General features: G+C 34.4%; 1 protein-coding gene and 1 long non-coding RNA gene across 3 annotated transcripts in view; both read left to right on the top strand.

The window, feature by feature from the left end:
• The first annotated feature begins 4250 nt into the window (after positions 1–4250).
• The window catches only part of LOC121739162 (uncharacterized Golgi apparatus membrane protein-like protein CG5021), a 42276-nt gene continuing 28435 nt past the window's right edge, over positions 4251–18091 (top strand). The window contains exons 1-4 of one of the 2 annotated variants that reach the window (XM_042131507.1): positions 4251–4405; positions 4634–4698; positions 6985–7139; positions 7872–7951. In XM_042131507.1, the coding sequence (XP_041987441.1) occupies positions 4388–4405; positions 4634–4698; positions 6985–7139; positions 7872–7951 (318 nt within the window). In that variant the 5' untranslated portion in view covers positions 4251–4387. Of the gene's footprint in view, positions 4406–4618; positions 4699–6984; positions 7140–7871; positions 7952–18091 lie in introns of both variants that reach the window. The other variant, XM_042131506.1, reaches the window with a different exon arrangement.
• Positions 15404–15859, top strand: LOC121739163. The gene is made up of 3 exons (XR_006037404.1): positions 15404–15574; positions 15648–15716; positions 15814–15859. It is a non-coding gene; the product is annotated as an uncharacterized LOC121739163 (long non-coding RNA).

The following is an 18091-nucleotide window of genomic DNA, read 5'->3' as shown; positions in this document are numbered from 1 at the left end:
ACCAGTAGTTCGACTGCAAAGAAAGGGACAGGTTTCAATATCTGTCAAATTCGTCGGGTTTCACTAGGATTATGAACGGAATGTGCCTCGCGCTGGCTTATATAATTTATTTTTAAATATATAAAATAAAGATTCCAAAATTGGATTCTGACAATTTTAATCGAATGTTCCAAAACACAAACAAAAATACGATCAAAGAGGAACACGTCCAGCGAATATGTCGTAGTTTTAAATTCGTAGGTAACAAGATAACAACCCTAGCGACGATTTTCGTTATATTACGTCAAATTAAAAATTTAAACATCAGTTCTAATTATGTCTATGGTTCTAAGTCGGCATACTCTATAATTCTTTCTACTCTGGCTATACTGTGGCTAACGGCGGTTCCCAATATTTGATCTATCTCTGGTTTTGCCCTACTAGAGATAGGAATAGCTCACATTATACATTAGAGACATATATTTTATGTCAATTGTGAGCTATTACTATCTCTAGTAGGGCAAAACCAGAGATAGATCAAATATTGGGAACGGCCGTTAGTATCTCAATGTAGGGATGTCGAAAATGAAAGAAAATATCGTTAAATCGATACATCGATATTTAAAAAAATATCAATATCGGTCTCGATACCTATAAGTATCGCAAAAAAAATATCGATATATCGGTCAAATTTTTGACCAATTTGCTTTTTTTTTAATCTATACTAATATTATAAAGCGGATGAGTTTGTTAGTTAGTTTGTTTGTTTGTTTGTTTGAACGCGCTAATCTCAGGCACTACTGGTTCAATTTTAAAAATTCTTTCAGTGTTAGATAGCCTATTTATAGAGGAAGGCTATAGGCTATATTTTATCACGCCAATACTAATAGGAGCGAAGAAATAGAGGAAAGTGTGGAAAAAAACTGGAGGAAATTATCCAAACGTCCAATTTTAGTCATTCAAAGACCAAATATTATCTACATAAACTGTTCTTAGCAATGAAATAATTTATTTTGATAAGGAATAATAGCATGAGTAAAATAAACGCGTTTAAATGTAGTCCGAAAAAAGATATTTATAAGATCTACAACTAATTGGAACATTTTATGGTTCTATCTTTTAAAGTTTAGGCAGCGTACGCAAAATATGTAACTTTTCTGGTTGATTTTTTACACCTTGTGTCCGAAAAACCCAAATATCTTACGGAAACCTATTTTTTCCAATATCTGGGGGCACGGCAGTGCCCCCGCCAAGTCGAGCAAAAAAGCGGCACGGCCGTACCATACTTTTCTCGAACCAATTCAGGCTCTTTTTGACCCCTTATAACTTCGTTGTGGATAAACCAACAAGCCTGAATTTTCAGTTGCTAAGCAAGCATTGTATAAACACGGTATATTTAAAATTTTATTAAATTTGAACGAGTAGTTCAAGAGCCGTAACTTGTTAAAGTTTCTTAATTTTGTCACTGACTGACTGACTGACTGACCGGTCACCAAAAGTCTAAGGCACTTCTAGCAGACATAGAACCTTCAAACTTATAATATAATTTGTGTTTAGTGTCTAAATCAAGGAAAAATTCAAATATTTCAAAATTTCTGTCCAGTTTTCTAGATACACTAACTTCGTAAATAACTTTGTAATCCTATATAAATGTATAGGATTACAAAGTTACATTTGCGGTTTATGAATTATTGTACCCGTACCATCAATATCTCCGGTTTATCGTCGGTAGCGAGATATCTAGCTAGTGTTTAGTGTCTTAATTAAGGGAAAACCTAATAAACATTTCATAATTACTGTCCAGTCTTCTTCTTCTTTCTCTAACTTCGTGAATAACTTTGCTATCCCATATAATACATGTATAAGATTACAAAGTTACATTAATGGCAATTCATGAATCAATGTACTGGTACCATCGATATTTCCGTACATATATTCGAAGAAGTAATAGTTGTAGATAGGTAATAGTTGGACATCGCATAAGAACACAATGTATCTTACCATTTATACCTAACTAATTATTGTATTACTTATTAGATTGTTTAGTCTATTGCGCTCCATGCGATTGATGCAGTCCTGTTATAGTACTGCATGCGATGTCCAAGTCGATCTATTTATTTAAAATGTAAAAGATTTTTAATATTGATATGATAAATAACTTACGTACTAACTTGAGACATAAGGTCTCCTAGGTAGGGACTGAATAAATTAACCGACTTGGTATTGCATGGATCTCATAAATTGGTTTTTTTACAGGATGTTTTTGATGGGATAAAATTTAGCCTATGTTACTCGTGAATAATGTAGCTATCGAATAGTGAAAGATTTCTTACAATCAGGCCAGTAGTCTTTGAGCCTATTCATTACAATTATACAAACAATGTTTTCCTCTTTATAATATTAGTGTAGATAATTTGTCGTGGAGCAAAAATTATTTCTACCATCTTTTCGCCTTTTATTTATTTTGATTTTCATTGAGCCAACAGCTAAGCCTATGAGAAGACCAATTTTTTGTTGCTTTGACAAAACTGGACCCATTAGGAAGACGTCTGGCCAAAATAGCAGCAGAAAATATCGTTTTTGATACAATTTCGATATTGGATATTTGATATCAATATATCGTAACAAAATATATCGCCCAAAAATATCGATATATCAAATTGAAAATATCGATATATCGATATTTATTCGACAAGCCTATCTCAATGGTTTGACCAATGATGTTGTACTTATACAGATATGGGAGCATACCCATACTACGTGACCTACATTTTAAGATTTTTTGCCCCCCCATGAGAAATTAATTTCTAGGCAGATGGCGGACCTAAGTAATTTGGTCGCGTTTAAAGTTAAACCCAACCGCCAGATCCCAATTAACATTGAATTGACATGAGCCCACTACATGACGTTGGTCTGTCAACTACCTAGGAATCAATTTACTCGATGGTACCTACTAGCTATTTTAGTCACAACTGTAGTTCAAATTATAATCGCACACCAAATAGTAAATATATGATCACTAAGCTTGACAGCTCCACCAAACTTCAAAATGCCTGATAAGTGACAACTGTGCCTGTTTATTTTTAATGGCTGTTTGCTATTAATAACCATAATAAATGCCAGTGTCAAGTATTAAATGGCGAAAAAAAAATTTTACGTATGACGTTTCTCTCGGCGAAATTGACTACGTGACAAAACTCTAGACCCCCTCCCCCCCTCTCGGGACCGAGCGTAGTATTTTCAAGACCCCCCTCCCCCCCTAAAAGGGTCACGTAGTATGGGTATGCTCCCTATGTTACGTCCATGCTATTTTCCGGCTTAAATCTCTTCCGAACAATTTTCAAATTCAAAATTGCAGACATTGACCAATTTGACAGATGAGTGAAACAAAAGATACGAAAAACCATTTACGTAAAAGAGACAGTTCTATTTTTAAACGTCGAATCGTATCGCTATCTCTTTCTTCGCCTGAGCTATGACGAAAATTCATTTTTTTCCAGATTGTTCGAAAATAAAATTGAAAATGTAAATAATTGAGGTATTTATTGCAATCAAGACATGTGGTAAGAAATTCCATGTGTTTTGTTTACTTTCGTGTCATAATTGGTACATTTTCGATACACGCACGACGTCATTTTCAATTTATTTAGGTAAGACAAGACGCGGCACATTCGTGACTGCGCTCGATGCAGACTAAACAACAGACGGCCCAATTGGGCCGTATTTGAAGCTTCACAACGCGCGCGGTAGTAACATATCTGGTTTGAGTATTTCATCATTGGGTTTGACAGAGTTTTTGGGAGAATGTGAAAGAGTGATGTTGTGTTTTTATATTATTTTCCTAAAATTGTGTTATCTGGGTTTTTAATGTGTAATATTGGTAGGATATTAACCATTAAATATTCGTTATCGTGCACAAGTGTGGGAAAGTGATGTAATAACCAGAAACGTGCTCTTTTGTGTTCCCTCCAAAACTCCATCAAAAGTTTCAGTAAAGCGTCCTACCACTTTACTGAATAGACCGACTTGACTTCTTAACTGTATTGACTTTATACTTAGACCTTAGACCTGACTGACCTGACGATAATATAGAAAAAATTGTATTAAAGTTAAAAAATATTGTTTTCCCGCCATAATATTATACTCGACACTGGCTATGGTTGTAGCCGAAGTGCCATTATATGAAAAAAAAAATGGTATGACAGTTCACCTCATATATACTAGTAATCTGTGGTTCTCCTCCAGCAATAAACCAGCAATAGGTATCATGTGAAATAAAGCCAATTTAATACTAGTAATCTGTGAATAAAGCCTTCAAAGAGAATATAACCCCTACGTTTAAAGCCTTGTCGAACTGTATTTCCATTTACAGGTATTTCGTAGCTGGTGAAATACTCAATATAAAACTATGAATAATTCTGCAAACGTAAGTAATTTTATTTTAAGTAACTCGAGATAGTGTCGATCATAATACCTACATATTTAATTCTTATCATTAGCATCCTGTTTTGCTGTTTTTTTATTTGCAAACATTACTAATGGAACAGTTTTGATTTCATTGACTAGAAGTAGGCCTTACATACATACATAGTTTGGCTTTGCACGGCTTGCCTGTAGATGTATTAATGTGGTATTACAGCCTGGTGTACCGCAGGTGCCGCTACTGGATGACGATACAATTGCCTTCGGCGAGGAGGACAATGCTAACAAACAGTTTGTGTAAGTTCAAAATGTTGTTGATACTTATTAACTTTACTGATGAACTTGTGTGACTAGAATAACATATTGTGTGATTTTGTTTTTGAACATAAATATAAAATGTTCTATAAAACTCACAATACTATAATATTATAATATAACATCTATGTTATAGTTAATTTTATTTGAGTACATGGTCTGAAAGCGCTGTGAGTAGTAAGACAACCTTGTTCAGTTTCTCTAAGGGAAATAATAAAACAAGCGAATAAAAAATTACTTTGCGACTGATGATGAACATACTGTTTTAATAACATGAGCGGCATTAATTTGGCTAAGCGAAAAATATACTTAACTAATGCTAATATTGATTTATAATAAAATCCAGAATGAGCTTACAAAAAGTGGATTGCGATTAATCTATTTCAGATATTAAAAGCGGCATTAATTTTGCTAAGCGAAAAATATACTTAACTAAGACTAATATTGATTTATAATAAAATCCAGAATGAGCTTACAAAAAGTGGATTGCGATTAATCTATTTCAGATATTAAAATTCTATCCGAGCGACTGTATTACTAAGTGAGCGACTGGAGATACATAGCAAGCAACTTCAATATTAAATATAGATTCAATTTTTCTAAGTGAGCTTATTTATTACGAGCTACTAAAAAGTTCACTTTGAGCAAACTTTTGTGAGCTGCTTTATTAATGAAAATTGGTTACTGATATTCTATTTGAGGCTTTATATTTTATATTTTGATACGTGTTGTAATGAAAACTACATATTGTTAAATGCGTGCGAATTCAAATGGGGGCGGAGCGACGAAACATTGCAGTCAGGTGATTTGAGCTGCGGACCAATACTACTTTTTTGGGTTAGGTTAGATTCGCTTCGCTTCGCTTCGCTGCGCTACGCTCCCGCCTTAGCCATCGTGGTTATTTTTTTGTGAACCACCCAGAAGTAGGAGTCCCGCGTAGCGGTGCTCCGTCGACTCATTCAGTCAAGCAACTTCAATATTAAATATAGATTCAATTTTTCTAAGTGAGCTTAATTATTACGAGCTACTAAAAAGTTCACTTTGAGCAAACTTTTGTGAGCTGCTTTATTAATGAAAATTTCTTACTGATATTCTATTTGAGGCTTTATATTTTATATGTTGATACGTGTTGTAATGAAAACTACATATTGTTAAATGCGTGCGAATTCACATGGGGGCGGAGCGACGAAACATTGCAGTCAGGTGATTTGAGCTGCGGACCAATACTACTTTTTTGGGTTAGGTTAGATTCGCTTCGCTTCGCTTCGCTGCGCTACGCTCCCGCCTTAGCCATCGTGGTTATTTTTTTGTGAACCACCCAGAAGTAGGAGTCCCGCGTAGCGGTGCTCCGTCGACTCATTCAGTCAAGCAACTTCAATATTAAATATAGATTCAATTTTTCTAAGTGAGCTTATTTATTACGAGCTACTAAAAAGTTCACTTTGAGCAAACTTTTGTGAGCTGCTTTATTAATGAAAATTGGTTACTGATATTCTATTTGAGGCTTTATATTTTAAATTTTGATACGTGTTGTAATGAAAACTACATAATATTGTTAAATGCGTGCGAATTCAAATGGGGGCGGAGCGACGAAACATTGCAGTCAGGTGATTTGAGCTGCGGACCAATACTACTTTTTTGGGTTAGGTTAGATTCGCTTCGCTTCGCTGCGCTACGCTACGCTCCCGCCTTAGCCATCGTGGTTATTTTTTTGTGAACCACCCAGAAGTAGGAGTCCCGCGTAGCTGTGCTCCGTCGACTCATAGTTGAAGCCAGTTGTTTTTTTGGTATAGGTCGCCATTAAATTTTTTAACCATTTCTTTGACGTTCCGTTAAGGATTAGAATTTGTGTAATTTATTAATGATTTTAATATATAAACGGGGTTTTTTTTATATATAAACGGGGTATATAGGTACTCGTCACTCATAGTCAGTCGCTCAAATAGTAATTCTATAACTCAAATTTACTAATTTTAACACTTAAAACTGTAATTTACAGTCACTCGATTAAATACTACCCTTTCTCTAATACATTATAGACAGTGAAGTTGATTTGCTATTAGTGTATCAGCATTCAGCAGGTCATATTATAGGTGCTCCAATCTACACTCACCCCAAAAGCATACAGTATAAGAATCTTTACCTGGACCTCTTCAAAAATAAGGGGGCTTCTAAAAATTTGTTAAAAAGGCTGAGTTGCTTTGCCACTGATTATACATATTTGTGGTTATGTAAATAAAGCGTTTTTTTCCATTTATGACATTTCAGCCATCCCTACATAGTGTTTTTCCACTTGGTGTTTCGATGTGCAGCCATAGTGGTATACATTCTATGCGGCTGGTTCTCCGACTCCTTCATAGCTAGTTTCGTTCTAGTCACACTACTCTTATCTGCTGATTTCTGGACTGTTAAGAACATAACTGGTAAGTGTTATTATGAAGAAAATAAAATAATATGTTTGTGGTAGATATACCTAAAGTGAATTCATTCTGATATTAATAAGTCTATACTAAACGGTAAACAAAGAAGAATAGGTGACTATGGTGCTGTATTAACTGTTAAATGACTCGCACACGAAGAGTTCCATACCTAATATCGAGCAAAAATAGGCTGAAAATTGTGTTTTTGTATGTCTTAATTATTTAATTTATTTGAATTTTATTATTGATTATTAAAGTACAAATACAACTGAGTATTTTGTGAATATTTCAAGTGCCTATGTGTTGCAGTTATTGATATCGAGCAAAAAATAGCAAAAAAAAATCATGTTTGTTAATGGGAAAGTCCCTTAAATATTTAATTTATTTTGTTTTTAGTATTTGTTGTTATAGTGGCAACAGATATACACAATCTGTGAAAATTTCAGAAGTCTAGCTTGGCTCTTGGGTTACAGCCTGGCTCTTGAGTTACAGCCTGGAGACACACAGACAGACAAACGGACAGAAATCGAAGTCTTAGTAATAGGGTCCCGTTTTTACCCTTTGGGTACGGAACCCTAAAAAAGATACATACACCACATAAGGTTAAGTTACAATTTCCATGCTAACATTTAGATCAAGATGACATCTTGTAAATGAACAGAAAAAGATCCTTAGGTCTTGATATTAATTATAATCTTATATAATAAAGGAAACACAATTTTATTAAATTTTCAGGTCGCCTGCTAGTCGGTCTGAGGTGGTGGAACTATGTGGATGATGATGGGAAGTCTCATTGGGTGTTTGAATCTAAACAGGTACTGGTTACTTCATTTCTGATACTTCACCAATCTGCGTGGTGAAAAATAATTTTAATGCTTCTCAGTTCTTAGCCATTATTAGCAGTGAGTAGTGACCGAGAATGTAAGTTAAAAAGATTTACTTAATAGTTTGAGAAAATAATAATAATAAACTGTTTGCACACATAAAAAAGCGGCCAAGTAATAAGGTTTATTTTAATGAAATTAAAAGGTTTTTGATTTATTTTTATATTTCAGTTGATTTAATGAAAATTAATTTAAGGTTTACCATTTATGACGTATAAAAAAACTACTTGCTAGAACTCGTTCAAACCAATTTTCGTTGGTAGTTTTTATAGTAATGTACATCATATATTATTTTTAGAATTATCATAGCCCTACTTTAGAAGTTAGGGGGGGAACACACATTTTACCACTTTGGAAGAGTCTCTCTCGCAAACTATTCAGGTTAGAAAAAAATGACATAAGAAACCTCAATATGATTTTTGAAGACCTATCCATAGATACCCAACACGTATAGATTAGATGAAATTTTTTTTTGTTTCAGTTGTACCTATGGGGACCCTTAAAATTTTTAATAATTTTTCCATTTTTGTATCAAAATCTTAATGCGGTTCACATACTTTATCTACTTACAAAGTTTGAGAATATAGTTGGGTTGGGTGGGTAGGATATATAGTTTCGGAGGAAAGTGGCTGTGACATACGGACGGACAGACAGACAGACATGACGAATCTATGTATAAGGGTTCCGTTTTTTGCCATTTGGCTACGGAACCCTAAAAATACAAAGCAAAAAAAAAACCAAATTATTGGAAGAGCACCAACTGGCGGTCTTACGGCTTACCAATAATAATTATTACTCACTAAAAATCACTATAACTTATACCTTAACAGCTCGTATTCCTAATCGGATCGACGGTATGATCGCCGTAGATATTATGTGAGTGGATCCTGATCACCGCGCAATCGTAATGCTGAATACATATTTGCACTCGCGAGACGCGCCACGAGCCGAGAGTGTTAACTCGTCCTCGAGCTCGCGGCTTGTCTCGCAGCCACTCGCAGGGCTCGCGTCGGGAGCGGTTTTTTGGGCACGAGTCAAAGGAGCTCGCGGGGGACGCGACCTTTGTGTTTACACGAACGAGAGCTCGCACTTCATTCGGTTACAAACTCTAGTCCGTGCTGGTTATGTTTTTGACTGCCCGTTTTTGTTGAACTGCTTCGCTTATAATAATTAACTAGCTATTTGACCGAGCTTTGCTCGGTATTCGATGAAAATGACATTTTCTAAAAATGATTACTAGCTATTAAAGATATAAGATACTCGGCCAAGTGCTAGTCGGACTCGCGCATGAAAGGTGCCTTACCTTTGTAGAGCGAAAGTTTTTTTATGTATCCTGCAACCTAGATATCTGTTTATTCAAACAATAGTCTAGTGCGATGTGCGATTGTCATCTGGAGTATTGTCTTCAGCAAAGATGTGCATCCAGTGAGCACAATCTCATCTATTCTCTACAGAAGTATCTTGTAGACAGATTTGGTACACTGTTCCTTTTGAGGCGTGTGAAGATTAGACTGCCTGATCCCTTCTGAAGAGAAGTCTGCAGCTAGACTGTTTGTATCGCCACCCAGTCTTTCCTGATATTCTTTACTGTATGTCTCAATTTCCTCCTTGACTGTTTGTAGTCTCAAGTCAGCGTTGATTTGTTTGTTGCTGATATAAGCTGGGATATCGAACATCGTCCTCATTGTCTTATTCTGGAATCTTTCTAAGATGTCAACAATACTGTTACTTTCAGTACCTCAGAGCTGAATGCCGTAGGTCCACACTGGTTTTAAAATGGTTTTGTAGATTACCATTTTACTGGCATCTGTCAGCTGCAACTTTCGTTTAACTAACCAGTACATACTAGCACAGAATATATATTAGTAGTATGTATCAACAGAATTCTAACTCGTGAAACCCGTTTAAAAAAATAACAACTCATGCTGCGATACTATAAAGTTCAAATTCCGACCGCGCAGTGTTAGGTGCCTACAATTATATTTGCCTACATGTGCGCTCCCTTTCTATCGCGTAAGAGGTACCCTTTCTGACGAAATCAAGATTGTCACCTTTTAGATAATAAAATAATCTACTTTTAATTACTATAGCTACTAATAGCAAACTTTTTAATAGTAATAATCAAATTTTAGTAACCCAACGTATATTTTTAAATGATAGTTTTATATTCGATTATAGTGTAGGAGCTGGGGGCTTACTCCCGAAACTGATATCGCTTTCGATTTTCGATTTCAACGGTTTTTGACACTTTAGACATGCTTTAGACATCTAAAATAGCGCACGATCGTGCTGCGGATCGGTTTGAAACTAATCAACCTCAATGGATTTTGCTATTCCTGACAGCTATGCTAGCGCACGATCGGGATGTGGCTCAATTTGGAACTAATCAGCATCGAAACATTCGCCAAATCGAAATCTTAGGTGCTCGCGAGAAACAAAATTGTCTGAGAATCGAATTTCAGATCGTTTACAAACGTCAAATTTCACGGTAGCAACAGAGGCATCGACATAGATTGAGATCGATTGTTGCCGAGTTAGGTATTGTAAACGTTTTTAGGGTCACTATGGTATCGATTGGTATGGTGTCGTTTTTATTTTTTGTTGATAATAAATATTAATTCATTATTATTTTAACTTAATAATATAGCTCGCCTGCAAGCTTTTTTAATGTGATTGATGGCACCACCAATGTATCTCTACATCTATACGGTCCCATTTAAGTTTGGTATCGTGCTTAGCTTGGCTCGCCCGCATGTACCCTTTTGCGATTCCTGGATTTTCTTCCAGGAATCTCAACAACATTTATAGGTTTTTTTTTATGAAAGAAGGGGGCAAACGAGCAAACGGGTCACCTGATGGAAAGCAACTTCCGTCGCCCATGGACACTCGCAGCATCAGAAGAGCTGCAGGTGCGTTGCCGGCCTTTTAAGAGGGAATAGGGTAATAGGGGAGGGGAGGGTAGGGATGGGAAGGGAAGGGAATAGGGGAGGATAGGGAAGGGAATTGGGCCTCCGGTAAACTCACTCACTCGGCGAAACACAGCGCAAGCGCTGTTTCACGCCGGTTTTCTGTGAGAACGTGGTATTTCTCCGGTCGAGCCGGCCCATTTGTGCCGCCCGTGTAGGACGTGTGCGTGATATGAGGGTTGCCATATAAATCATAAATTTGTAAAATTTCCCTACTTTTTTTTGTAAACTCAGACAAGTTAAATGTTATTTTTTATACTTAAACATATTTTTATGTTTTTTTCGCTTCAGAAATGTAAGCGGTTGTTATTATTTACATAACATTATTAGTAATAATGATTATGTACAAACATTTACAATAATAAAATTATTACTAGCTATTTGACCGAGCTTTGCTCGGTATTCGATAAAACACGAATAAAATGACAGTTTCTAAAAATAATTCCTAGCTAAATAGATTTATCGCCCCCGAAACCTATATACGAACCTGTATACGAAAAGATATAAGATACTTAAGTCCCGTAACCCATTTCATCAAACAATCAAGTAATGTTAAATAAATAATGGCTTGTTAAATCAGTTAACGGCCTGTTAGAGCTATCGAGAGTTCTACCATGCGCTAACGTCAAATCAAATCACCTAACATGGTGTTAAATTTTATTCCTGGTCTAGAGGTCCATTCAATATTTTCATTCCTACTAGGTCTCAATGACGCTCGGGTGACTACACCAATAGCACCTTCCCTCCCCTACTACTGAAGGAAATCTAAGACAACAATTTTATCTATGGACGCTTCACACCACGTCATTCTGACCCCGTGCTAAGTACCTGAAGGACTTGTGTTACGGGTACCAGACAACGGAAATATATTTAATACTATACATATATTTAAGATTTTTATTATATGATACACATATTTAATATACACCCATGACCCAGGAACTTTGAAAACTTTTTGTTCCGTCGGCAGGATTCGAACCCGCGACCCCCGGCTTGAGCTACCGACAGCCCACCCACTGAGCCACAGAGGTCGTCAAACAACAATTATATTCACTTTTGTAAATTAAGAAATTAATAGGGGTGTAGACTATTTTTAGGAAATATATTTATTTTACAGATGTACCATCAAGGAAGTTGATTCCTATGCAATTGACAGACCAACGTTATTTGGTCGAAAAAGATGTCAATTCAATGTTAATTGTGATCTGTCGGCTGGGTTTGACGTAACGCAACCAAACCACTTATGTCCCCGATTTTCATAGGAATCAACTTCTCTGATAGTACATAAGTATTTTGTTACATCTAAAAATATGAATATCACTTATTAAATATAAAAAAAATTATAAAGTTATTAAGTAAAATATGTCCATTTTCGGTAATTCTATAATACAAACTCTCAAAAAAACAATAACTTGTATTAAATTTCGTTTACTGTCTACACCCCTATTATTGTATTCCTGCCTAATTACTGGTCAATAGTATGCTAAATACTTACATGACACTAATAAAAGACAATAAAATTAATTATTTGATTATTTAAAAATAATTTAAAATTTTCCCCGGTTTCGGGAAAATTTCCCCACTTTGTTATGGACATTACTGACCTGTTGAAGTTGAATTAATATTTACATTATTTTATCAAAATACTTTAAAAATATGTTATCTTACCTATGAAAGGTTATTCCTTGATGTTTTTTGTGTAAGGTTGTATTGTTCTTGCACCATTTTACAACACAAGATGGCATATTTATTTTAATTTATGAATGACAAAGACGTGTCACCGCGATGCAGTCTAATTGCGTAATGGCGGTACGATCGGCTTATTACAGTGCGAGTGTGTGCAAGATGTGTACGTATGATCGCCTGGGCTTATTAAGGGTGCTTCACTCATTTCTTAATGGCGATCCGTCCGTATTTTTTTTACGTCCGTGCTTTTGATGTCTACAAAATATATTACAATATGTATAGGTAGGTACTTAAGACAATGTTAAGTGTAACTACAAAAGAGAATTTACATATTTGTTTAATGTCAAGATGTTCCTTAACGAAAATAACCATTTTAAACCCACTAAAGTAGAAAATGGGCACATCCATCTAATGTTTCTAAAGAAATGTATTTTTATGGTATGACGAAAAAACACAAACATTACATAATATTTCATATTTTTCGTAACCTTCTAATAATTTTAAATAACAATACAACGTTGCCATAACGACGTTGACAAGACGCCATGTCAACATCTCGATTTTGATACGATTTTGTTCCGGAATTCCTACGCGTTACAATGACATCAAAAACGAAATCGAAATCAGACTCGTATCAAGTTGATATCACTTTCGAGAGTAAGGCACCTGGTCAGGATTTTTTTACAACTTAAACATAGTAACTTGTGTTTATTTATGTGTAGTATGCGGTTTATTTGTAACAAATTGGTTTATTTGCTATGTTTGTGTATTTTTTTTATCTTTTTTTGTATTTTTAAGTCTTAAATTACTTTATATATTTCTTACTTACTTTAGAAATATTTCTTTGACTTTTTTCAATTGTTCATATTTATCAGATTAATAACGATGCTGTCACAGCGATTAAATCAGTACGTAGATAATTATATACGACGAAAAATCTTGCGCGCGCGTCACCGCTCGCTTGTGAGTCCCTTGTGATCAGTTATAATAAAGTACTCTGTGCTTGTGATCTGCCCCTTTAAAGGGGTACTTACAGCTCGATACCTAAACGCGCGAGTGGGACAGGCCTGATTCTAGTATCAGAGACCAGACATATTTATTCCTCTATGCTAGTATGTACTACACATACAGTAGAGCGAAAGTAGGCCAAAATTGTCTTGCGTCTTTTTTGTATGGGAGCCCCCTTAAATATTTATTATTATTTTTATTTTTTTATCAATAATTAAAGTAGGTACACATATAATTAAGGCTTCTGTGAAAATTTCAAGAAGCTTCAGAGGCAAGGAATAAAGAATTTAGAAATACTAGAAAGACGAGTGGAGCAGAAACTAATGAAGATTTGTTTCACAACTTTTTAATAAGCTCTGATCCATATTTGTCTCACATTCGTCCAAAGTTGTCTTAAAATAAACACCAAGAATTTCATCCAGTCACAGTCGACCTGTTGCTTGAAAGACCTCTTTATCAGAAGATTACGAAGAAAGTGAAGTTGTGTCATTACTGCGATGATAGCATTGGAGATCCACTATGTTTGTAAAGCGCGTTAGTTTAACTGATTATGATTTATTATTGTTTATTTATAAGTTTCATTTGAAATTATTTGAGTTATTAGTGTGTGTAACAATTTTTATTTTATTTTGAATCAAAATTTTGAACCCCTCTACTGCAAAAGGCTGCACGTAAATTTTCGTATTTTTTTTCTAAGCCTTACAAACCACTAGAACTTTACTTGTTTCAAAAATGAACCAGAATGACTTATGCCCGGTTCCTATATCTAACGAATCGTCACTGTACATCAGCTACCAAACGTTTTTCACTTACGGGTAACGAACCGTTAAAGGCGTTTCACAAAGTTATTTTAGCTTCTACCTGCTACGAACAGTCGTTAGTAACGCGCTAACCGAAGCCCTCCCGACGGGGATACTGCGTTTTACTACAAATAATATCGATCTCGGAGTTTCACTGTAATGTTTATATAGCTATCAACTCTAGTATTTTTAAAGAAAAACAAGGTGAAACAAAATTGAGGTTTTTATCACACTGTCGGCCGGAACGGCACTGGAACGGCACTCAAATGTATAAATCAGCTAAAGGGCATTTAAATGTAAGCGTCTCCCATATTTAAGTGATATACACAAACGCCACTCAGACGATTTCTTATGATACTTACGTAAGTGGCCCTGTGAGTAGCCGTCAAATATTTACATCATGGCAACATTTCATGTGTTTCATTTTACGCCAGATCTTAATTGTACAAAATAAAATTTTACTAAAAATCTTTTAATGCCGTTTACTATTTGTTATTAAACATTTTAAAAATAATTTAAGACATGACAATTTTAAATATTATTTCTCGGTTACAATAGAATATCCGAACTCGGCTTTAAAGTTTACAACAACCATACGTAGAATGGAACGGTGTTTTGAGTGACAACTGACAACTGTGAAGTGACAACTGACATCTGAGAAGGCGCCATTTAACTTGGATTTTAACATTAATTTGAAAACATTTTGTTGAAAAGAAATTTCTACATTATTATAATTTTAATATATTAGGAGACAAAAAAGAAACGCGGCTGTAATTATACAAGCTCGGAAAAAGATATGCTCTTAGAATTAGTTAAAAAGTGAGTAAAAGTAACATTATTATCAATATAATATGTACTATTTTCATGAAGTTCGTCGCTGTTTATTAATTTGAACACACTTTTCTAGACATCAACAAATTATTGAAAACAAAGAAACCAACTCGAACATGATTTTAAAGAAGAGGGAGGCGTGGACTAATATTTGCAAGCAATACAACGCTGTTGCTGCTAGTGGATGCCGAAGTTGGGAACAACTTCGGCATCTATATGAAAACTTAAAGCAGCGGTCCAAAAAGAATATTGCTAATGCTAATGTAAGTCCCTCCATATATAAAAATATTATTTTATAATTGACTTTTATAAACCTGTGTATGTTCTTACTTTTAGCGACAACAGTTTTATGAAAAAACCAGAGTTGATATGAAAGAGGTGCAAAGTAAAGCATCACTTGATAAGGTTGGTAAAATGAATATCTACATATTAATTGAATGCTCTTTGTACTAATTCTTAATTTTTATACTTATTTTTTCATTTTATGCTATACCTTTTATAGAAAGAGATAAATCGTACTGGTGGTGGATCCTATAGGAGCACTATTACGGCCATTAGGTACCAATATTTGATCTATCTCTGGTTTTGCCCTACTAGAGATAGGAATATCTCACAATTGACATAAAATATATGTCTCTAATGTCTAATGTGAGCTATTCCTATCTCTAGTAGGGCAAAACCAGAGATAGATCAAATATTGGGAATGGCCGTTAGTGACCATGATGCTCTAATATTATCGATGGTGGCACCTCAAGTACAACCTTTAGCGAATCCATATTATGATGCAGCACTTTATTTTGGTTAGTTTAATTTTAAATTACAAATAAGATATTATGTTTTCAACTACATATATTTTTACACATAAATAACTGCTTATTTATTTCAGGTGACACAGAAAAAAATAATTTTCCAGATGAAGTTGAGGCATCCTCTGATATAGTATTATATGAAACTGTTAATATTGGTTGGTACACAAACATCTTTTGCTTCTTTATATTTAAAGTATTGCAGGTAACCAGGGGACTTTATTCTCATTTCTTTTCATTTTAGATGATCAAGATTATATTGTAACAAACAATACAAGCATCACAGAAAATATAGAGCCATGTACACAGACATCCAATCTTCAGGGTAATAACTTGTATTTATAATAATCAGTCAAGTGCTAGTCGGACTCGCGCACGAAGGATTCTGTACCGGTATAGAGCAAAAGTAGACAAACAATTGTGTTTTTGTATGAGACCCCCCTTAAAACTTTATTTTATTTTTAGTATTTGTTTTTATAGCAGCAAAAGATATAGATAATCTGTGAAAATTTCAGAAGTCTAGCTATATCCGTTCTTGAGTTACAGCCTGGAGACAGACAGACGGACAGACAACAAACTCTTAGTAATAGGGTCCCGTTTTTACCCTTTAGGTACGGAACCCTAAAAATTAATAGGATTTCAATTAACGTCTATTGTACATACATTTTTGTCTTAATTTTAGATGGTCAAGATAATATTATAACAAATGATATTAGAAACACAGTAAATAGAGAGCGATGCACAGTGACGTCCAATCCAAGGGGTAAATAAGTTTTTTGTTTTTATTATGTAAAAATAAAATATGTTGAAACTTCTACAAAATTTGATTCTATATAATATTATGTACTAAGTTTTATTTACTTCCTTTTAATAGGTGACCAAGAAATCATAACATTCAATACATCAAAGAAGCGTAAGCTTTTAAGGTCTACTTCCAATCCTTCTGGTAATTTTTAATTATAATTACTTTCTCTTTACTAAAATTGTGATGACTAACTTATGATAAATTAAACAATGTTTTTCAGAACAAGTTAAACATAATTCTAATTTAAAGGATCAATATTTTAAAGTTCAAAATGCAAAAATAGAAAAGAAGTATCTAATAAAACAGAATAAAATGGCTATAAACAAGTACAAATTGGAAATGGAAATTCTAAAATTAAGATTAAAGAGAATGCAACCTTCAAAAAAAACTAGTACAGTATAATAATATGTAATTTTATTATTACTTTTTTAACCTAATGTGTATATGTAGTTGTTAAGTTGTTACTTGTTGATTTAGATTAAACTTTTTTACTGACCTTATGTTCCTACTAGTAATATTTTCATAGTCGTTAACTTGTTACTTGTTGATCTATATAAAAATTTAAAGTTATTTTTAATAAAGGATATTTTATAAATAAATTATTGGTGTTTAATTTGCGAAATGTGTATTTATTAACATAGTTCTTACTACAAATTTTTGATTTGTGTTAAGCCCTATGGGTTGGGCTACAGCTTCCTCCACCGCCTCATTAAGAAGGGTTGGTTCTTCCTCCGTCAATTCATCCTGCCTATATATAGCTATGTTGTGGAGGTGACCTCTCCGGTAGACCGTAGCGTGTGTGGTAGCCATAAGGTTAACAAGCTTAAGTCGAAATTTTTTAGGACATAAACGAAGGAAGAGTTAAGCTTAGATTGTGAAAGAGTGACGTTAATGTGTTTTATAGTAATTTCCTTTGATTGTTCTGGGTTTTTAATGTGTTTTATTGGTAGAATATTAACCATTAGATATTTATTATCATGCACAAGTGTAGGCCAGTGATACAACTTCCAGAAACGTGCCTTTTGTGTTCCCTTCTAAACTCCATCTAAAGTTTTAGTTAAGCGTCTACCATTTTACTGAATCGACCGATTTGAGTCCTTGACTGCATTGACTTTTACTTTGTCTTTGACTAGACTTTGGACTTTACCAAATAGAGAATCGATGCTAAA

This window comes from Aricia agestis, chromosome Z (assembly GCF_905147365.1).
Source record: "Aricia agestis chromosome Z, ilAriAges1.1, whole genome shotgun sequence".
Classification (NCBI taxonomy): Eukaryota; Metazoa; Arthropoda; class Insecta; order Lepidoptera; family Lycaenidae; genus Aricia; species Aricia agestis.
The sequence above is the reverse complement of the archived record's forward strand: the minus strand, read 5'-3'. Positions and strand labels throughout refer to the sequence as shown.